General features: G+C 39.1%; 2 protein-coding genes across 2 annotated transcripts; both read right to left on the bottom strand.

The window, feature by feature from the left end:
* Nucleotides 1-10,597: 10,597 nt before the first annotated feature.
* On the bottom strand, nt 10,598-16,809 carry LOC308085162 (uncharacterized protein; the record flags this gene model as incomplete). Its single annotated transcript, XM_080428247.1, has 4 exons — nt 16,769-16,809; nt 14,747-15,678; nt 12,209-12,260; nt 10,598-11,595 (listed from the first exon to the last, which is right to left on the bottom strand). The coding sequence occupies exons 2-4, from the start codon at nt 15,668-15,670 to the stop codon at nt 10,598-10,600; spliced, it is 1,974 nt and encodes a 657-aa protein (XP_080284373.1). The 5' UTR covers nt 15,671-15,678; nt 16,769-16,809.
* Nucleotides 16,810-19,434: 2,625 nt separating this feature from the next.
* On the bottom strand, nt 19,435-22,702 carry p2ry12 (purinergic receptor P2Y12). The gene is made up of 2 exons (XM_080427945.1): nt 22,437-22,702; nt 19,435-22,336 (listed from the first exon to the last, which is right to left on the bottom strand). The coding sequence occupies exons 1-2, from the start codon at nt 22,692-22,694 to the stop codon at nt 21,509-21,511; spliced, it is 1,086 nt and encodes a 361-aa protein (XP_080284071.1). The 5' UTR covers nt 22,695-22,702; the 3' UTR covers nt 19,435-21,508.
* Between the last annotated feature and the right edge of the window lie 1,384 nt (nt 22,703-24,086).

Raw genomic sequence — 24,086 nt, 5'->3', positions numbered from 1 at the left:
GTTGATGGAAAGGACATGTATCATGTATATTTCTCACGGAGGTTTCTCACGAACCTACAGTATATTAAGGTCACCATCCTCTGGCACAAAGAAAGTGCATGCTACTGTAGTTGATTTTTTAAGGCTGTGTGTGTGTGTGTGTGTGCGTGTGCGTGTGCGTGTGCGTGCGTGCGTGCGTGCGTGCGTGCGTGCGTGCGTGCGTGCGTGCGTGCGTGCGTGCGTGCGTGTTTGTGTGTTCGTGCGTACATGCAAAGTTGTCTAACCACTGCCATGGCATACAATCCCAGTGACCAAACAAACGTTACACAGTTCTTTCCACTGATGGGACTTACTTGGCCCTCATTTGCTTGTATTCCCTTTTGTCCTATTATGACATTATGTGTTCTGAGGACAACACAAGATTTCCATAGATATATTGCTTGGATCTGGACCAGAAATGTTATTTGATGGAAAACAGTACATGTGTAGTGTTTGTCATACAGGTATGTTTACCACCAGTCACTCAATCAACAATTTAGTGAAAATATTACAAGGCTTCAATGCAATATTACTAGCAGGCTTTGAAAATTCTACTATTCTCCACACTAATTGTTTCCTAAAACAACAGGAACAACAATTTTCACCAATATAGCTACTGTATGCAGAGTTTCAAGAGCATGACCAAGCCTCTCAATCACGCTACAGCACTTCCGCATTCTATACACACACCTAAAACACCTCTCCCTCCTCTTTGCCTTCGCATTCTGTGTCAGAACCATGAGTGTGCAACACCGCTTAAAGGTATCATGACATTCATGTTTACACCACATTCAGAGTCTTTGTCCTGGTCCTTCAAACGTGTACAAAAAGTTTTAACTGAAAATTCCACTCCAGTGATTCACTGTAGGTGTTTTTGTCTCACATTTCTAAAGCCTTTTCAACTGCAATGAAAAAAGAAATCTTTGCCTGCGGGTGTCGCTGGTGAGGAATTTTGCCTGTCAATCATCGCCTCTGCTCCGCCCCCCCCAAAGGAAAGGATAGGGGAGGGGAGGGGCGAGGAGGAGAGTGGGCGGGATTAATCGACCTCACTGTCGAAGGGCCAAGCTCAGATTACTTTTCAGCCTAATTATTCAGAAAACCCCAGACCACAGAAAATCCACTGAATGTTCAAAGTTCAGATTTTTTGGGTGTAATTGAGGTCATAAAACCCCAAAAAAAACATAAAACATAAAAAAAGTGAAAATGAATGTCATCAAACCTTTAAGCTAGACTAGAACACTAACCTACCTAAGTTAGTTTATCCTACAACAATTGATTTCATCCATTCCACTGACCTCACCTGATGGTTTCCATTTCAGTAGTTCCATCAGATGATGATATTAGGATCAAGTTCCCATCAGTGCACGCTGGCAGAATGGAAGATGAATACCTCAATCTCTGCTGTCTCTGTGCCGAGACAATACACAAATAGTCGTGTCAATACAAGTAAGCTTTGACTGGTCAATCCAAATATGTTTTCATTGGCAGAGGTGGACGAAGTACTCGACACCAGTACTTGAGTAAGAGTACAGATTCTCCTTGGTCAAATTCACTCCACTATTAAGTAAAAGTAGCTCAGTCAAAATGTTACTCAAGTAAGAGTAAAAAAAGTAATTGTTTTTAAATATACTTAAGTATTCCAAAGTACATGCTTTGAAAAATACTTAAAGTACAAGTAAAAGTCAAAGTAGAAGTACATTTCTTAATTTTGATATCAATGAATTGCTGTAATATTTTCACAATGAATTTATAGGACCTTGTAACTCTTGTTTCAGAGAAGTACTGTAACCCTCTGAAACCACCTGCACTGCATGCACTGATGTGCTTGCTTGTAGATGTTATACAAAGCCTTCAGAAACACCTATAAAAACATAGAAATGACTGAGGAACCAGAACTAAATATTTTTTTCTCCCATACACCCATACAAGATGTAACAAAGAGGCGAGCGGAGGGGGAAGCCAGAAACACGGCTAGTGTGAGAGCAGAAGTTTGGCCAATTGCATTTTAGGGAAGAAAAAAAACAGCCAACCTAAAGGCCAAACCGCACCAATGCAACTAGTCGCAACTCCTTGCAACAAAACTGTTTTAAGGTCAACCACACCGATGCAACTCCTTGCAACTGCCATTGGGGTTAATGGTTGCAAGAAGTTGCAAGTAGTTGCATGTTGCAACTCCTTGCAACTGCCATTGGGGTTAATGGTTGCAAGTAGTTGCAAGTAGTTGCATGTTGCAACTCCTTGCAACATGCATGGCGAAACATTGTTGTGGATGTGGAGTGGGCTTAAAAGCACTCAGAACTTTATAGCCTTCCTAGAAATATACTCGAGTAAAAGTAAAATATTTGTCTTGGAAATGTACTCAAGTAAGAGTAATACGTATCAAAAAAATCTAATACTCAAAGTAAAAAACAGATCCTCAGAATCTGTACTCAAGTACATTTACTACTGTCCACCACTGTTCATTGGTAAATTACAAACCTTGTGTTGTCAGTTCTGATCATGGATGTATGTTCTGACAGGTTTTTTCTACATGAAACTTTCGCCTCAGAAAGTGGTGGCTTGCCCTAGTTCCTTCACTTCCTCTTTTCCGGTGTTCAGCCGCGCAGTGGCTGCAGCTAACCCCAAAATAAGAGAGACAAGTGTCATATATACCAGCTGTGGTTGTGGTTGATGGAAAGGACATGTATCATGTATATTTCTCACGGAGGTTTCTCACGAACCTACAGTATATTAAGGTCACCATCCTCTGGCACAAAGAAAGTGCATGCTACTGTAGTTGATTTTTTAAGGCTGTGTGTGTGTGTGTGTGTGCGTGTGCGTGTGCGTGTGTGTGTGTGTGCGTGCGTGCGTGCGTGCGTGCGTGCGTGCGTGCGTGCGTGCGTGCGTGCGTGCGTGTTTGTGTGTTCGTGCGTACATGCAAAGTTGTCTAACCACTGCCATGGCATACAATCCCAGTGACCAAACAAACGTTACACAGTTCTTTCCACTGATGGGACTTACTTGGCCCTCATTTGCTTGTATTCCCTTTTGTCCTATTATGACATTATGTGTTCTGAGGACAACACAAGATTTCCATAGATATATTGCTTGGATCTGGACCAGAAATGTTATTTGATGGAAAACAGTACATGTGTAGTGTTTGTCATACAGGTATGTTTACCACCAGTCACTCAATCAACAATTTAGTGAAAATATTACAAGGCTTCAATGCAATATTACTAGCAGGCTTTGAAAATTCTACTATTCTCCACACTAATTGTTTCCTAAAACAACAGGAACAACAATTTTCACCAATATAGCTACTGTATGCAGAGTTTCAAGAGCATGACCAAGCCTCTCAATCACGCTACAGCACTTCCGCATTCTATACACACACCTAAAACACCTCTCCCTCCTCTTTGCCTTCGCATTCTGTGTCAGAACCATGAGTGTGCAACACCGCTTAAAGGTATCATGACATTCATGTTTACACCACATTCAGAGTCTTTGTCCTGGTCCTTCAAACGTGTACAAAAAGTTTTAACTGAAAATTCCACTCCAGTGATTCACTGTAGGTGTTTTTGTCTCACATTTCTAAAGCCTTTTCAACTGCAATGAAAAAAGAAATCTTTGCCTGCGGGTGTCGCTGGTGAGGAATTTTGCCTGTCAATCATCGCCTCTGCTCCGCCCCCCCCAAAGGAAAGGATAGGGGAGGGGAGGGGCGAGGAGGAGAGTGGGCGGGATTAATCGACCTCACTGTCGAAGGGCCAAGCTCAGATTACTTTTCAGCCTAATTATTCAGAAAACCCCAGACCACAGAAAATCCACTGAATGTTCAAAGTTCAGATTTTTTGGGTGTAATTGAGGTCATAAAACCCCAAAAAAAACATAAAACATAAAAAAAGTGAAAATGAATGTCATCAAACCTTTAAGCTAGACTAGAACACTAACCTACCTAAGTTAGTTTATCCTACAACAATTGATTTCATCCATTCCACTGACCTCACCTGATGGTTTCCATTTCAGTAGTTCCATCAGATGATGATATTAGGATCAAGTTCCCATCAGTGCACGCTGGCAGAATGGAAGATGAATACCTCAATCTCTGCTGTCTCTGTGCCGAGACAATACACAAATAGTCGTGTCAATACAAGTAAGCTTTGACTGGTCAATCCAAATATGTTTTCATTGGCAGAGGTGGACGAAGTACTCGACACCAGTACTTGAGTAAGAGTACAGATTCTCCTTGGTCAAATTCACTCCACTATTAAGTAAAAGTAGCTCAGTCAAAATGTTACTCAAGTAAGAGTAAAAAAAGTAATTGTTTTTAAATATACTTAAGTATTCCAAAGTACATGCTTTGAAAAATACTTAAAGTACAAGTAAAAGTCAAAGTAGAAGTACATTTCTTAATTTTGATATCAATGAATTGCTGTAATATTTTCACAATGAATTTATAGGACCTTGTAACTCTTGTTTCAGAGAAGTACTGTAACCCTCTGAAACCACCTGCACTGCATGCACTGATGTGCTTGCTTGTAGATGTTATACAAAGCCTTCAGAAACACCTATAAAAACATAGAAATGACTGAGGAACCAGAACTAAATATTTTTTTCTCCCATACACCCATACAAGATGTAACAAAGAGGCGAGCGGAGGGGGAAGCCAGAAACACGGCTAGTGTGAGAGCAGAAGTTTGGCCAATTGCATTTTAGGGAAGAAAAAAAACAGCCAACCTAAAGGCCAAACCGCACCAATGCAACTAGTCGCAACTCCTTGCAACAAAACTGTTTTAAGGTCAACCACACCGATGCAACTCCTTGCAACTGCCATTGGGGTTAATGGTTGCAAGAAGTTGCAAGTAGTTGCATGTTGCAACTCCTTGCAACTGCCATTGGGGTTAATGGTTGCAAGTAGTTGCAAGTAGTTGCATGTTGCAACTCCTTGCAACATGCATGGCGAAACATTGTTGTGGATGTGGAGTGGGCTTAAAAGCACTCAGAACTTTATAGCCTTCCTAGAAATATACTCGAGTAAAAGTAAAATATTTGTCTTGGAAATGTACTCAAGTAAGAGTAATACGTATCAAAAAAATCTAATACTCAAAGTAAAAAACAGATCCTCAGAATCTGTACTCAAGTACATTTACTACTGTCCACCACTGTTCATTGGTAAATTACAAACCTTGTGTTGTCAGTTCTGATCATGGATGTATGTTCTGACAGGTTTTTTCTACATGAAACTTTCGCCTCAGAAAGTGGTGGCTTGCCCTAGTTCCTTCACTTCCTCTTTTCCGGTGTTCAGCCGCGCAGTGGCTGCAGCTAACCCCAAAATAAGAGAGACAAGTGTCATATATACCAGCTGTGGTTGTGGTTGATGGAAAGGACATGTATCATGTATATTTCTCACGGAGGTTTCTCACGAACCTACAGTATATTAAGGTCACCATCCTCTGGCACAAAGAAAGTGCATGCTACTGTAGTTGATTTTTTAAGGCTGTGTGTGTGTGTGTGTGCGTGTGCGTGTGCGTGTGTGTGTGTGCGTGCGTGCGTGCGTGCGTGCGTGCGTGCGTGCGTGCGTGCGTGCGTGCGTGTTTGTGTGTTCGTGCGTACATGCAAAGTTGTCTAACCACTGCCATGGCATACAATCCCAGTGACCAAACAAACGTTACACAGTTCTTTCCACTGATGGGACTTACTTGGCCCTCATTTGCTTGTATTCCCTTTTGTCCTATTATGACATTATGTGTTCTGAGGACAACACAAGATTTCCATAGATATATTGCTTGGATCTGGACCAGAAATGTTATTTGATGGAAAACAGTACATGTGTAGTGTTTGTCATACAGGTATGTTTACCACCAGTCACTCAATCAACAATTTAGTGAAAATATTACAAGGCTTCAATGCAATATTACTAGCAGGCTTTGAAAATTCTACTATTCTCCACACTAATTGTTTCCTAAAACAACAGGAACAACAATTTTCACCAATATAGCTACTGTATGCAGAGTTTCAAGAGCATGACCAAGCCTCTCAATCACGCTACAGCACTTCCGCATTCTATACACACACCTAAAACACCTCTCCCTCCTCTTTGCCTTCGCATTCTGTGTCAGAACCATGAGTGTGCAACACCGCTTAAAGGTATCATGACATTCATGTTTACACCACATTCAGAGTCTTTGTCCTGGTCCTTCAAACGTGTACAAAAAGTTTTAACTGAAAATTCCACTCCAGTGATTCACTGTAGGTGTTTTTGTCTCACATTTCTAAAGCCTTTTCAACTGCAATGAAAAAAGAAATCTTTGCCTGCGGGTGTCGCTGGTGAGGAATTTTGCCTGTCAATCATCGCCTCTGCTCCGCCCCCCCCAAAGGAAAGGATAGGGGAGGGGAGGGGCGAGGAGGAGAGTGGGCGGGATTAATCGACCTCACTGTCGAAGGGCCAAGCTCAGATTACTTTTCAGCCTAATTATTCAGAAAACCCCAGACCACAGAAAATCCACTGAATGTTCAAAGTTCAGATTTTTTGGGTGTAATTGAGGTCATAAAACCCCAAAAAAAACATAAAACATAAAAAAAGTGAAAATGAATGTCATCAAACCTTTAAGCTAGACTAGAACACTAACCTACCTAAGTTAGTTTATCCTACAACAATTGATTTCATCCATTCCACTGACCTCACCTGATGGTTTCCATTTCAGTAGTTCCATCAGATGATGATATTAGGATCAAGTTCCCATCAGTGCACGCTGGCAGAATGGAAGATGAATACCTCAATCTCTGCTGTCTCTGTGCCGAGACAATACACAAATAGTCGTGTCAATACAAGTAAGCTTTGACTGGTCAATCCAAATATGTTTTCATTGGCAGAGGTGGACGAAGTACTCGACACCAGTACTTGAGTAAGAGTACAGATTCTCCTTGGTCAAATTCACTCCACTATTAAGTAAAAGTAGCTCAGTCAAAATGTTACTCAAGTAAGAGTAAAAAAAGTAATTGTTTTTAAATATACTTAAGTATTCCAAAGTACATGCTTTGAAAAATACTTAAAGTACAAGTAAAAGTCAAAGTAGAAGTACATTTCTTAATTTTGATATCAATGAATTGCTGTAATATTTTCACAATGAATTTATAGGACCTTGTAACTCTTGTTTCAGAGAAGTACTGTAACCCTCTGAAACCACCTGCACTGCATGCACTGATGTGCTTGCTTGTAGATGTTATACAAAGCCTTCAGAAACACCTATAAAAACATAGAAATGACTGAGGAACCAGAACTAAATATTTTTTTCTCCCATACACCCATACAAGATGTAACAAAGAGGCGAGCGGAGGGGGAAGCCAGAAACACGGCTAGTGTGAGAGCAGAAGTTTGGCCAATTGCATTTTAGGGAAGAAAAAAAACAGCCAACCTAAAGGCCAAACCGCACCAATGCAACTAGTCGCAACTCCTTGCAACAAAACTGTTTTAAGGTCAACCACACCGATGCAACTCCTTGCAACTGCCATTGGGGTTAATGGTTGCAAGAAGTTGCAAGTAGTTGCATGTTGCAACTCCTTGCAACTGCCATTGGGGTTAATGGTTGCAAGTAGTTGCAAGTAGTTGCATGTTGCAACTCCTTGCAACATGCATGGCGAAACATTGTTGTGGATGTGGAGTGGGCTTAAAAGCACTCAGAACTTTATAGCCTTCCTAGAAATATACTCGAGTAAAAGTAAAATATTTGTCTTGGAAATGTACTCAAGTAAGAGTAATACGTATCAAAAAAATCTAATACTCAAAGTAAAAAACAGATCCTCAGAATCTGTACTCAAGTACATTTACTACTGTCCACCACTGTTCATTGGTAAATTACAAACCTTGTGTTGTCAGTTCTGATCATGGATGTATGTTCTGACAGGTTTTTTCTACATGAAACTTTCGCCTCACCTTACATCCTGAAGCTGAGCTAGGTGTATTCTTATTTACGCCGTGGGCACTTGCTCGGGCAAGCCTTACGTCCTGTCAGTGAGCCTGCCTTGTGATATAAAAAGTCATGAATTTGTTGTAAAACCATTCTTCATTTCAATACATTATTTTGGCTAATTCCCATCGGGGTAGCCACAGCGGATCATCTGTATCCCTGTTCTGTTTTCTGCCTCGGTAACTCCTGCCACCTGCATGTCCTCTCTCACCGCATCCATCAACTTTCTCTTTGGCCTTCCTATTCTCCTCTTACCTGGAGAAGAGGAAGGCCAAAGAGGAGGTTTAGATACAGTGAGAGAGTATAAAAGTTATAATAATCAGTTATATATTAATACAATAATAAAACCCATAATACGGATTTGAGGCACCAGTCAGTAAAACATGCAAAAAATCTGGGTGTGATTTTGGATGCCAATCTTAACTTTCAGAAGCACATAATAAAAAAATAAGACTTTTCGCTGGACTATCAAAGCAGGTGTTACTTATACTGTAACTATAGCTTGTTCAGAATGCTGCCAGAGTATTAACTATAAAGAACATCAGTCCTACTTTAGCTTTTCTTCACTGGCTCCCAGTGAAACAAACAATTGATTGAAAAGTATTGATTGTTTATATATGAATGGCTTAGCTTCTTCTCATGTTGTTGACATGCTCACTGAATATGCACCAAAACACATTTGGCAAGTGGAAGAATTACAAGCAATAAAAGTCATACACTTTCATTTTGTTTCACAATAACTCATCTCAACAATAAATGCATCTTGTCTGCAGTCCTTGTTAGTGAATTTACGGTTTAAACTTAGTATAACCAAACGTTTGGAGCAATCACTGAAACAGTTCAGTTTGCTAAATTTACACTACATGTAGACACTGAAGCAATGACCTACTAATAGGTAATTTATCAATGTATGAAATCAACTCAATGCAAAACATCAACATAAACAAATAGCTAGTGTCCTTGTTCTGTGTTAAAGATTGTTTTGATGGACTACATTTGCAACCCACTTTGTTTTGTTTTTTCACAGGTCATTGTTTTGTTGAATATGGAAATACAAATGACTCTTTTCTTGGACACAAGGCATGCTGAAGGACCAATGCACAGTGTATTACACACTTACACTGATGCAGTGCTGATGCTCTATTGCACATTATGCGTGTTCACGCGTGCGTGCACACACACACATGGATAGATACGAGATGCAAGTTGCTCAAAGTATTTTTATTGGTACTTGTTTTATTAAACACAAAGCAATGAGACAATAAACAATATATCACCCATCCAAAGATCCCACTCAGACAGAGACACAACCTTGTTATATTATTGTACCATTATAAACACAATTTAAAATATCATGCACAGAAAGAAAAAACGAAATAGGTTTTTAGGTAATAGGCAAGTAAATCATCTATATATATATATATATATACACAATTAAATGGGGTTAAATTATGATACAGAACATCAGCAACATTCATTCTCTCTATTAAAAAAAAACATGGTTTGCCAAATTCATCAGGAAACTGTGTCCCCAAATCTCCCTCCCATTGACTCTTTAATGATGTCAGGGGTTCCAAATTATGTGAATTTGATAAAGAATAGATTATGCCAATAGCCCCTCTAGAATCACAACTTGGTGGTTGTGATTTTAGAAGAATCTAAAAAATAAATAAAAAGAGGACGGGGCATATCAAATGCCTTAGCTGAAAAAAGGTAACAAGTTCCAACATTCCAAATCCTGTTTCAAGCAGACTAACAGTCGGTGAGAATTTGATTTAAAGAGGTCTTTAAAGTCATGTGTAACCCAGATTCTTAAGTAAGGTGCAATTTTGAATTTGAATATTAAATATTAAGAAAAGTTAACCAACTTATCTTGATTAATCAATTCTCGATGTATTTCATGTTAGTGTTTTTTTCTCAATCTTTAGTCACTTTCATGTATGACACACTTTCATGAAATACTATATGGCACAATTTTTCCTTTGTTTGGAAAGGTCAACGCAATGCAAAGCACAATGTAAATATCAGAAAAGGCCCTGGAACCTGGCGTTGTGTAAGGAACATTTAGGTATACGGCGTACCCACTTGTCTGGAAAAGTCAATATAATGCAAAGCACAATGTAAATGTAAGACAGAAGTAAGACCCTCAAGAGTGTTGTACATGAAGCCCTATATCCACTAACCCACTTCTTTTTTAGTTGGCATCACTTCTAGTGTCACAAATATACATTTTTTTTAAACATTTTTATTCTGAATATTTTAAACTCAAGGCAGAGCACTTGTGACTTGTGAGTAAATGCAAATGTTCTTTTAAAAACAGCCAATAACATAATGATGTTTACGTGAGAAGTGGCTGAACTCTCTGCTTGGTTGGTCATTCAGAATTATACATTGTATTTCCTACAGCAAAAGTACATATGGAACCATTTTGAAGCAAATAACAGCCTCAGTTGAAGAAGGGAGTATACTTCTCCAGACACTGCTACAACACTAGCCCTGGAGAACATGTTTATATTTAGTACAACTATTGTTTAAACTAGCCTATATTTGATTTTTCTCTTGATTTTATTTTGATTTATTTACGTTTACATGAACATCAATACCACTGTTCTACAGTTACAGAACCTCACTCTTTATGGTGAAATGTTCTCTGTTCTGCCTTCTGCAGCTACTCGTGGGGATCTGATCCCCATATTGTTCATCATAGATATTAGTTTCTCCCTGAACTCTCTACACAGGAAGAAATAGAGAAGTGGGTCCAGGCAGACATTTGTAGAGGATAGCCATTGTGTAAATGCCTTAGCAAACTTGGCCCAGACTCGAGGGCAGCCCTTCTGTCCCTTGGTCTGTAGGAGAGTGTATGGGACCCGCACTATGTGGTATGGTCCGAAACACACGAAAAACAAAACAAGAACCAGAAAAACTCGCAATTTGGTCTTCTTCTGTCCCTGGCTGTTGGTGCTCCCAGAGTTTCTGAAGGACTGGATAACCTTTTTAGCTATACAGATATAACAAGCCACAACCAGCACACTGACACACCAGAATAAACCATTCATGATAATGACTATGCTTCCATGGTAATGAATTCCGGCTGGTCCTTTTAGAGACATGCCTGTGATTGTGCCTGTGGAATTGGCAGGTTGGTCAGTTAGAATCATATTCGGTATAGCCATACTTCCAAACAGTATCACCCAAACCAGGGCGGACATCAGTTTGCCAAAGATGAGGTTCTGGCCCAACAATTTTCCGCAAGGTCTGATGATCTTGAAGAAGCGGTCCAGGCTGATAAGGCCCATTAGAGCGATATTTATATACATACACGTGTAGAAAAGGACAGCAGAGTAACGGCAGACAAATATGTGCAGCTGGCGCGCTTCAACGGCAAGATCATTGACAGCGTTGATTAGGAATGTCAGTGTCATGAGAAGGTCAGCGGCTACTAGGTTCTTCAGGTACACCATGAAGGTAGAGGTGGACCGGAGCCGCAGGGAGACCCAGGCTGCTACTCCATTGATGATCAAAGCTATCGGGAATATCAGCAAGTAGATGATTGGGATAGCCATGAAGTTGGGTTTGAAAGTGGCACACTCCACAGGGCCATGATGTGTAAGATTAGATGTCATCACTGCACCTGAGAAAAATGGAAAGAAATATAAGTTAAAAAGTGGTTAAGAATATATTTTAACTACTTAAGCCATAGGACTTAAGGTATGTTTACAGTCAATTTTCCCTGTGATGTTTGCAATTCTGAGAAAGGAAGAAATGCAGTGAGGCTTCAGCTAGTCTTAAAAGCAATGTATAATGAAAGTAATGGAAAGACTGCTGAGAGCCTGGACTGACATTTTTCCCACAATGCCATATGATGTCATTATCAGTTAACACATTTTAGGGTTAGGGTTAGTAATATGTAATATGTGTAAAAACTACCAGATTTGTTTCAAATGCAATTGCTTGTTAATTAATAGAGTTTTATGCATCCTTGAACTTGACATTGCACTTGAACACACTATTACAATTACAACTAATCTACATAAATGATCAACAACTTCATATTACATTTCCCAAAAAAAATACTAAATTGATACAGTTGCCCATATTGGACATTTAAATATGACTGGTCTGACTTATAAGTTGCCACATGTCTTTCATAATAGTTTACAATCAAAACCCAGAAACACCTTGCAAAACACTACTACCTTTTCAATAATGAGAGGATTAAAAATATACATTTAAAAAAAACTTACAGGTGGTACTGAAACTTTGCTCACCCTCTTCATCCAGGACCTCAACTGAGAACTAAGATGCAATCACACAGCAGATGTATCACTGCAGAACAAACCCTTTCATTTTCCTAATGTGCAATACAATATTTCATCTGTGACCTCTTCGTCCGGGAAGATGCAAAACTAGGAAAAATAATACTGGCCCTTAGCCAATGCCAATAGATGTGTTAAGCCCTCGTACTGTATCTGAATGTAAACCGAAGAGTGGATCCACAGGACAATGTATATACATGTAAGTTCAACTTTTAAGCTGTGAAAATAGTTGATTTCCTTTTTGATACAGTATATATATCTCTAAAGTTCTCTAAAGTTTCAGCTTAAAGTAAGAAATCTGAAATCTCTCCATGCGATTTCCAGTGTGTGTACTGTACAGTAGGTAGCTATAGTATTAGCTAAATACTGTAGCTAGAGAATTAGACAAAGAAATAGATAAACAAATAAATGGTTATTTTGCCATTTATTTGTTTATCTATTTCTTTGTCTAATTCTCTGAAGTCTATTATAATAAATAGTATAGTATGACAAAGTACTGTAAATAAATACTTGATTACTTAATTAATATAGTAGCACAATAGTCACATGCATTTGGGTTCCTTTTCAGATCAATAGAGGGCACTACAAGTCAAGTTTATGGAACAAGTTTATAAGTCCACTGAAGCAAATTTTGCTATTCTAGTAAATCCTATTTCTACAAGAAAAGAAAATTGAAATGTATAAATAAATAAAAACATAAGGTGCACAATCTACTTATTTTATTACTTAAAATGACCTCAGTAAATCAGATGAGGATGTTTATATACAGTGCAGTGTCTGAATTTGGTGCAGGACCGATGGATTTGAATTTGGTGCAGGACCGAGGACCCCAGAGCTCCTGAAGGGTAACCGGAAGAGTGGGCACCTAAACATTGTGGTCACCTCAATGTTAAATTGGCTATTTTCCAAAAAGTAAAAGAAATAAAGAATTTGGAAAATGGTAATACAGTTTAGTAAAGTATACATGATTTGATTATGGGCATAAACAAGAAGTTGAAGAGTACATTTAGGTCTGATAATGATGCACCGTGCATGTTCAAATCACTTTACTTCAGATCATTTTCCAAATTCTTCTTATTAAGCGTTAGTATTAAACGCCTTCAGGTACATAATATAAATTTGAGATATTATTATTTATTATTATTAAGTTACCCACAATATTCAAGTGCCCACTCTTCCTGTGTCCTTCTGAGGGACTGGATGACCTTGTTGGTGATGCAGATGTAACAAACCATAATCACAATGATGTAACACCCAAGATTTGAACCCAGGTCTCCTATGTGGGAAACCAAACATCTACCGCTATAGGTCAAGAGGGAATCCCCCCCTGGCCAGGTGAGAGGCTCTTGGGCTTCTCTGCTACACTGGCAGACGTCACTAAATAAAACGACACCTCTGTGCTTATTATCTTTTTTTATAAGCACGTTATTATGATTGATTATCTTTTATCATCGACAGATGATGATGAAGATGTGAAGACTCAGACCAATCAGACATATTAGACGTTTTTTGTTGAATTGCCAGGGTCCTGGTCAGCTAGAATCACGGTCGGGAAACCTGTGCCTCCAAATATCACTAACCAGGTCAAGGTGCTGTAACTCAGCTCAAGACCAGGCTTTTGCCTGTAAGTCGGTACCACCTGTAGCAACTTACAGGTGTTACTGAAACTCTTGAACGGGGCCTCAACTTAAAATTAACTATGCAGTCGCACAGCAGATGTATTATTGTAGAACAAACAACTTTAATTTTCCTAATGCGCAATACAATATTTTATCTGTGATGCAGTGGTCACAGCTGGGCACACTTCTTCACAGAATTTTGCATCCGGGAAGATGCAAATTGGGAATAATGATGGCCATTAACCAATGCCACAAGTTAAGCCCTTGTGCTGTATCTGAATGTAAACAGAAGAGCAGCCCAACAGATCATTGAATCTTAAGAATTTAATTCACACTCAAGTCGCAGTTAGTTACACAACACAAATAACAGTTCAACATCACTTTTAAGCTGTGAAAGCTTTTCCAGCTACAGGCTGTACTGTTGTTTCAGTAAGAAATCAGAAGTGCATTTACAGTAGGTATCTACAGTATTAGCTACTTTGTAAATAGCTAGTTAGATACTGTAGTTAGACAAATGAATGGATAACTAACTAAATAAATGGCAAAACAACAAAGTATATAAATTACAATAAATATCATGTATCATCAAATATCCTAACCCTATAGTACTATAAAGTAATTACTTGTACATATCTAGTATATATCTAACCCTAACGCAGATAATGTTTTTATGAATATATTTAGATTATTAGAGTCGTTTAAAATTGGGTTCTTGTTCTACTCTATACAGGATTCCATAGTGGACATGCAGTGTCTATCCTTGTAAGATCAAGATTAGAGGTCAAGTTTATGGAACAGTCCACTGAAGCATTTAATCTGAATTTAATGCGGCTCTGATAGCTTTTACAAGATGAACTAGTTTGTCTTTGAACTCTCTGCACAAGAAGAGATAGAGAAGTGGGTCCAGGCAGATATTAGTTGTTGAGAGCCAAATGGTAAGACGATTGATAATCTGTAGCCAAATGTGAGGGCAGACATGGTCCTCATGCACTTCATGAAGTGTGAATGGAATCCGTACTATGTGGAGAGGAACAAAACACACAAAGAACACCAGGAGAACCAAGAACACTCGCAGTTTGGTCGTCTGTTTCCCTTGGCTGTTGTTGCTCCCGGAGCTTCTGAAGGATTGGATGACCTTGTTGGTGATGCAGATGTAACAAACCATAATCACCATGCTGGCAGACCAGAAAAGAGCGTCAGAAAATATAACAACACCCTTGTGAAGACTCATACCATTCTGACCTTTTAGGGACATACAGAAGTCTTTTGTCGCATTGCCAGGGTCCTGGTCAGTTAGAATCATGGTCGGGACACCTGTGGCACCAAATATCACTAACCAAGTCACGGTGGTAGTCACATAGCTAAAGACCAGGCTTTGACCCAACAGCTTGCCACAGGGTCTGACAATTTTGAAGAAGCGGTCTAGGCTGATGAGTGCCATGAAAGTAATATTTGTGTATAAACAGCAAAAGAAAATGACGTAAAAATAACGACAGGCAAGCACTTTTAACTCGACTCGTGCTCCCGGCAGGGCGCTGGCTGATATTATAGGGATTGTTAGCGTCATGAGAAGGTCAGCAGCTACTAGGTTCTTCAGGTATACAATGAAGGTAGAGGTGGACCGGAGCTGCACACAGATCAAGGCTGCTACTCCATTCAGCAGCAATGCTATAGGGAAGATCAGGAAGTACAGGCATGAGACAGCCACGTCAACTGTGTCATAGTTGAATGGAGGGCATTCAGTGGAGGGTGTGCTGTTAGATGTCATCATGATAAAACCTGGTATTAAGACAGAGATCAAAGACATTTAGTGTGATTAGCATAGTTTGTTGCTTGAATTGAGAAAAAAACTGGAAATAGTTAAAATATTTATGTTTCTTCATAGTTTCCAATGTTGGAAAGTAACTTAAGTAAAGTTTCCATTGGGGTCCTTTGTACTCAATTCATCAAAACATTTAATGACAGTATTAGAAAAAACTAAAGACATATCTTGTAGGCTTTACGTGTAATGCTCAGTGGATTATTTACATGTGTCAAGCCTGACCCAGGTTTTGTTTGGCAAGTTAATAGGACACCAGATTTATAATGATGCACTAAATATCCAGCCATACAGAATGTTTTGTCCTTCTGATTTCTGAAAGATGCATTATAGCCTATAATACATACGTTAACATATTATTTTTGTTAAACTTATTACTGTCACTCATATTAACATATTAGCACATGTTGGCCTCATATGGCCTAGCACTTTGTTTGGAGCTTAACTGCTTTAATAAACAACAGAAGTTGTTCAAAGATTGTGTCTCATTATCAGTTTGAGCCCAGGTGTGGTTTTCATTTAGTCTGTAAGTTATTAATTCATCATACACAGTAAAAGTCTTAGTGTTCATTTAATTTAAATTAGTTTATAAATGGAACCAAATGGACCCATCATGTCATGGGTACAGTACACTTTTCAGAGTTAAATCAACAATGAGGATTTTACAATGTAGGCTGCAGAAAAGGGAAAATAAAACAACTGTAATGTTGACAATGCAAAGTAAGACTTTTGTGGAGAAAGGATGCAATTACTGGGGGCGAGAAAAACAAAAGTAAAGTAAAGTAATGAGTAATGAGTTACTTTTGGCAGGGAGTAATATGTAAAGTAATAAAATTACTTTTTAAACAAGTAACAAGTAATAAGTAACATATTACTGTTTTTGAGTAACTTGCCCAACACCGTAGTTTCATATAAAAACCTGCAAATCAATCTAGCAAAAAGACAAACCTCTGTTCATTTATATATTTAATAATTGATGTAGTATTTTAAACTTAAGTGACATGTTCAAGTATTGAGAGACGATTAAAAAATATATTTTCAACAACTTACTGTACAGGTGGTAGGTACTGAATCTTTGCTCGCCCTCTTGAACACGACCTCAGGTGAAAACTAACTCACACAGCAACTGTATTAGGCCTGTAACAAACCTCACATTTTCCTAATGTGCAATTCAATATTTCACCTGTGACCAGTTGGTCACTTCATCCGGGAAAATGCAAAAATAGGAAAAATGACTGGCCCTTAGCCAATGCCACCCCCTTTAGAGTTGTTAAGCCCTTGTATTGGATCTGAATGTAAACCAATACTGGATGAAACCAAAACATGGACAACAGGATTTTGTTCACACAGATTTAGAGGCATTTAGTTATACAAAATATACAAACTATGTCAGTCCAACATGATTTTTAAGCTGTGAAAGGAGTTGATTTTATTTATATTTATTTATATACAGACAGACAGACATGTAAGATCAACATGTCTGTAGTTTCACCTCAAAGTCAGAAATCAGAAAACCCTCGATAGATAGATAGATGTATCTATCAATAAATATTATGTTTTTATATGTACTGTGTACATTTGGAAACAGATTATCATACTAATTTAAAATTGGGTTCTTATTTTACTGTAGGATTCCATACAGACATAGTGGACCTGCAGCATCCTTAGATGATAATCCTGTTAAGAGAATCATCGAGACAGGCAGACTTTGGGAGCCAAATGGTAATTGTATAGTCATCAGTAGACAAACACACTCATTCTGGACTCCATAAAGTGTCAAAGGAATTCTGTACAATGTGGAGAGGAATACAAAAATACAAAGAACACCAGGAGAACAAATAACACTCGTAGTTTGATCTTTTGTTACTGGCAGACCAGAAAATAATCTCATAAAACATCATGACACCCTTGTGAAAATTCCATTCAGACCTTTTAGGGACATACAAGACTTTTGTTGAATTGCCAGCAAATTCCTGGTCAGTTAGAATCATGGACGGAAACACAGGGGTCTGACAATTTTGAAGAACTGGAGTGCCATCAAAGCAATATTTGTATATTAACAGCCAAAGAAAACAATGTAAAAATTACAGGCAACCGCTTTTAACTTGACTTGCACTCCCGGGAGGTTGACTGACATTGTCAGTGTCATGAGAAGGTCAGCAGCTACTAGGTTCTTCAATGAAGGTCGGGGTGGACCGGAGCTGCAGACAGATCCAGGCTGATGCTCCAGCAGCAGCAATATGGGGGACATCAGGAAGTATCTAAGCAACCGACTGTGTCATATAGTTGAATGGAGGGCATTCAGGCGAAGGGAGAAAATGTTGATAGCTGTCAATCTGGAATTAAGACAGAAATCAAAGAAATAGCTTGTTTGAATTGCTCAAGTTTTCTCTTATGTAAAAGAAAAAAAACTAAACTCTGGAAATAATCAAAGTATAAATTATGTCTTCATACCTTTGTGTAGAATCAAAACCCTAATGTCTATATAGCAAAATGCATATCTTACCATCTGTTAAGTTAAAAGAACATTTTAAATGTATTCTAAATTAAACTGCAGTTTCAGCTAATGAGACCATTAATAAATATATATTTTCATACTTATATGTGGTACAAAAAAATGTGCTCACCATTTGTTCATGATGTGGCCAACCTCAGCTGAAAACTAACTACAGTATGCTATCATCACACAGCAGGGGTAATACTGTGGAAACAAACACCTTTCATTTTCCTAATGTACAATACAATATTTCATCTGTGACCAGTCAGACGACACTTCATCTGGCATGATGCAAAAATAGGAAAATTGACTGGTACTAAGCCAATGGCAGAACATGCGTTTGTAATTGTTAAGCACTCGTGCCCTGTGTCCGAATGTAAACAGAACCCTACCAGCAGAACCAGACCAAAACAAAAGCAATTTAACTGGAGGATTTTATTCACACTCACATTTGTTGACATTTAGTTATTTAAAATATAGACAAGAGTAAGACTGTATAACATCATTATTATGCTGTGAAAGGAGTTGATTGCCTTATTTACAAGATTAACCTGTATTTTCGGCTACATGTTATACCACTGTAGTTTAAGCAGAAATGTCTCCATGCAATTTGCAAAGTGCGTGTAGTACTGTACAGTAGGCTACTACTGTAGCTAACTAGCTAGATAATAGATACTGAGACAACTGAATGAATGAGTAAATAAATACTTGTATTGGGTTCTTATTTTCTCTATATTAAGATTTGTGTGGCTGCATTCTAGTAGTGGACCCACAGCGTCTAAACATGATAGTCCTTTTAAGATCAATAGAGGGCACTACAAGTCAAGTTTATGGAACACAAGGAAGCACATTATATTGGCCTATTTATCCCTGCTTCTAATGTTTCATGATACAATTTTAAAAAAAAAGATAATAAAACAACATGGCACATAACACCCTCATTTTCTGACTCAAAATGATCTTAGTAAATCAGAGACATCTAATGACAAATTATACACACCATAATCACCTAGCAAAAAACATGTTAAATAAAACTAAACGCTCATGAAAACTCAGACCATTTAGGGACATACTAGAAGTTTTATTGAATTGACAGGGTTATGGTTAGTTAGAATCATGGTTGGGAAACATCCACCTCCAAAAATCACATAGATTATAGAAGACCAGGATTTGACACAAAAACCTGCCAGAGGGTCTGCCAATTTTGAAAAAGCGATCTTGCCTGATAGGCACCATCATCCAAAGCAATATCTACGAATAAATAGCAAAAGAAAATGACATAAAAATGGTTACTGGCTGATAAAAGGATTGCCAGTGAAGGTCAGCAGCCACAAGGCTCTCCAGGTATACAATAAAGGTAGAGGTGGACGGGAGCTGTTACTTCAGCAGCAATTCTATGGGAACGCCGTGAAGCAGAGGCAGAGACAGCCACGTTAACTGTGTCAAAGTTGAATGGAGGGCATTCAGTGAAGGGAGCTGGCGATGTGTTGTTAGGTGTCATGTAATCTGGTATTAAAACAGAGATCAAAGTTTAGTAGGCTTAATATTGACTATACTAAGCCTAATAAATGTCTTTGATATGTACTCTACACTACAGACTATATGGTCTTTTGTTTTAATTGCTTAAGGGTCATGAAAGAGAAGGCAAAACTCTGGAAATCATTTAAATATATGGCCAGCTGAACTTGATTTGCATTGTGCATTAGTTGGAAATGTGTTTTCCTCACCTGAGGATTTGAATGTATCCTGGCAACTGAAACTGACACCCTGTGATATTGTGTAACATACTGTAGGATTTTAAATTTGTACTTGTCACTGTTTTTTGATTGATTGATTGAAATTTGTATTAGGCAAAAGAATGTAAAACAACACAGTTACATTTATAATACTTTTGTCTAAAAGGTCCGACCAAAAAAGTCCTTGCGGTCTTGTTCCCGTTGGGGTCCTTGGATTAATTTCATAGACATATATAATAGCAACCAAACAGTTCAAATCAACATAAAAAACAGAGAAATAATACCACTATGTACAAAAAAGCATCATGAAAAATAAAAGTAAATGTATATACAAAAAAAGGGGGGAGGGGGGTCATCTGTCTACAGGGAAACTGGTACTACATCCTCTTATGGCCTGAAAGATGAGTTTTTAGGGCTGTTTTGAATGAGCCCAACGAACTGCATTTTTTGAGGGATGGGGTTAGGCTATTCCATACCTCAGTGGCCGTGGTGTTACCATTTATTTCTACATGCATTGGTTTAAAATATATACAGGGTAATTATTCACATCCATTTATAATGTATCCAGTGCCCCCTTCTGTCCATTTGTCTGTCCATGTGTTAGCAGGATATCTTGAGCATGTATGAACAGATTTTCACATAACTTAAAATGGAAAGGTTGGTGTTCTGCCAATTATGAACCGATTCATTTTGTGTGCAGATTGCCAGAGGGGACATTATAGTGAGCATGCCCTGTCACAGGAATGCATAAAACTTCTGAACAGAGTAACATACTGTACCACAATACTGGATGATGCAAGTTTTTTTTTATTATTGGCCCAGGAAGAACTTTTTAACTGTTGTATTGGCCATGGCGTCAGAAGCACCAACAACACTTTATAGACAAAACTCTCACCTTGACAGAGGTCTGTGCTCTACTAAGCAGTAAGCACATTTTCTAGTCAGTAGGCCTATAGATTTATTTCAGTATTAGAGTTCGACATTGTTAGTCCATTTAAGCAATATGGTTTGTTTCTGCAGTCATCTCTTCTTTAGCAGGATGTGTTATGGCAGTTTTGCAAAGAATACAATGCTTATAAAGAATATACTCAATTAGGATAAACAGAATGTGTCCATTAGTTTGACAATTTTGCTGATATATTGATAAATGCATACAGTATGCTGAATACCTCAAAATATGAGGTTCGGTTAAAAGAAAACATTAATTTCACTTTCGCTTATGGCCAATTGTGGTTAAGGCACGTACCACATAGACTTTGATGCCTGACAGCGTGCCATGCACAGTACAGTATGTATCTGTTGTCGCCTGCATTGCAACAATGAAAAGTCAAAACAGAGCTCACTACCCAGGGAGTGACGGTCTCTGAGGAGAGTTCACTGCATGATTCTTGGTTAGTTTCCGTTGCAAAGACAACAGTCCCAATCAAAACATCTTTAAGACTGACAACACATCAGTGATCTACAATACCAGAACGCTATCATGTTTAGTCTTACAGTTATGCTGACTCTCCACAGCAGGGCAGTATAGTCTTGCACATGAATCCACCGTCTCTCTCATTAAGTACAATGAGAAGACTCTGCCAGTGGAGTGCCAGCTGAGCTGTCTTCCGACGCTCCTCCCGTGAGGCAGCTGCAAGTGTCAGGAGGTAACCGCAGGGTCTTGAACAGTGTGATCCTGAAGGACTTACAGAGGAAGAAGTAGATGAGAGGGTCCAGGAGGGAGTTCAGAGACGACAGCCAGAGAGTACTCTCTTTTAACTGAAAGAAGAACAGTTTGAGCTGGCAATCAAAGCGACGCCCTTGCGTCTGGCTCAGGGTGTATGGCACACGGGCGAAATGAAAAGGCACGAAGCAGATGAAGAACACGGCTAGGACCAGGAACACATTGGCGCTCACGCTTTTCTTCCTTGGTTGACGTGGCCCTCCGCTTGGGGCCTTGCGTACCACTCCGCCAGAGTGGCGGGCCTTAGTGCGGGAATACAGTTCTTTGGTTATGAGGGCATAACAGATGATCACGGTCACCAGATTCCCCCAGAAGATGACCTGGCAGACATGGTTGACCACCTCGTGCCAGGAAAGCCCGGCGTCTGTCTTGAGCTCGCTGCACTTGAAGTACGGCGAGGTGGGGGCACGACTTGTCAGGAGCACATTGGGCAGACACAGAACCAGCAGAAAGACCCAGATGACCCCGGAGAGGAGCTTTCTTCGGGTCAGCCGTGCCGTGTTGGTTCCCCTGAAGGGCATGAGGGTCTTTCTGCACCGGTCGATGCTGATGAGGCCAAAGAAGAGGATGCTGATGTACATGGTGAGATAGAACAGCACAGAGGAGACTCGACATACAAACACACGCAGCCCAACGGACGCCATGTTGGAGTCGGACAATACCTGGAAGCACACAGCATTTGGTTTTTATAATTGCATCGTTAAACTCTTATTCCACATTGGTGCCATACAGTAAATTGTGTTTTTTTTTGTGTTACAGTACCTTGAAGGGGAAAGTGAAGGTCATGAGCACATCAGCCACAACAATATTCTTCAGGTATATGATGAAGTGTGACCGTGAGGGAATACGCAGAAATACCCACACAGCCAGGCCATTGAGGGACAGGCCAAACAGGAAGAGGAGAGAGTAGAGAACAGGAAACACCACCGTCTTCAGCACGTTGTCACGGGAGCACATGATGCTGCCGTTGGTATGGTTTTGATAGCCAGGGAAGAAGGGGAAGCTTGCATTTCTGTCCATTCTGCAAGTCGTCTAAAAAGAAAACCACAGAAACTTTAACTTTATTCATTCTCCCAAAAACACATTTTGAAATGCTGATTTGAAAACTGAATTGAGTTCATTGTTATTCATTCACAGAGTTTTGACTGTTCTGGATTTTGCCTTATGTTAATAAAAAGTTGGATTAATGCTGCATTGGTTAATTTATAAGTATTGCCAATTCACATCTGAAATATCATTTTGAAACCGTAAATGCAAATATTACTGCTGCCGTACATCTTTGTCTCCCCATCTGCCTCTCCCCTCACTTTTACCCCCAGAGGTTTCAGGCAGATAGCCGCCCACCCATCGCTTGGTTTGGCTCAAGGAGGCTTTCTGCTCTATGTTAAGTGTCTTGAGACAACTTTGGCACTTTTGAAATAAAAATGAATAATAAAAGAATAATTTAGTGTCACAACGTGTCAGGTGAGGACCCAGAAGTAGACGACAAACATATCGTAACATAAGTCCAGTCAATACTTTAATGAACGAAGAACAGGTTTACATCACATAACGCAAGCAAACAGCAGTGCAGAAAAAAATCAACCAAGGCTATTATTTACCTTGACATCAGCTAAGATCTGACAATGAGGAAAGAGAATAAGTCCACTTTATAGGCTGCAAGCTGATTAATGAAATGGAAACAGGTGAGTTATTGTCAGGCAACTGCAGGGCTGATGAGAGAATGGAGACAGGTGTGTAACTGGAGACAGGTGTGTAACTGGGAATGAGGTGAGATTGCAATGTGGGAGTGGCCGGAGTAGAAAGACACAAAGCAGACATAGGCAACAGAGAAGAGAGAAATAGACAGGTGGAGAGACAGATCGTAGCAATTCAGAAGTTAATGGGATGAGTTTGCCAACAGCAGTCAAGGATTTACGTCATTCTTTGGACATTATTTTTTTTGATCATGCTTCCCATGCAGCATATAAAGTAACAAAAACACTTTGTGTTTTACTTTTAGTCAGTATTGCACACTTTCAGAAAGTTTTTTCCTCAAACGGTTCCTCATTCCTGTAGCAATGTAGGCTACATAAAACTCAAAATGAGTGAAATTTACAAAACAATACAAGATACAATTCTTAAAAAAAGTTTAAAGTTTGTAAAATGTACATGCTGCATGTATTGTCTTGATTAGATGAGATTTAGTTTAACCGACCTTCCTTTTCGTTCCACAAACATCAAGTTCCAGCTGAGTCCCAGTTGAGTCCCAGCAGCGGCCCAGCGGAATTTCCTCTAATGGTACTTTCGTCCAACTGTCTTGTGGGCTATTTGTAAATCAGATTTTTCTCCCATCTGTCTGTGGCTGTTATATGTATATATGTAAATAATTTCATCCTTTATAGGATGTGTGAACTCTGTTAGAAGGTGTTT

This window comes from Gymnoscopelus braueri, assembly GCF_963280865.1.
Source record: "Gymnoscopelus braueri genome assembly, chromosome: 5".
NCBI lineage: Eukaryota > Metazoa > Chordata > Actinopteri > Myctophiformes > Myctophidae > Gymnoscopelus > Gymnoscopelus braueri.
The sequence above is the reverse complement of the archived record's forward strand: the minus strand, read 5'-3'. Positions and strand labels throughout refer to the sequence as shown.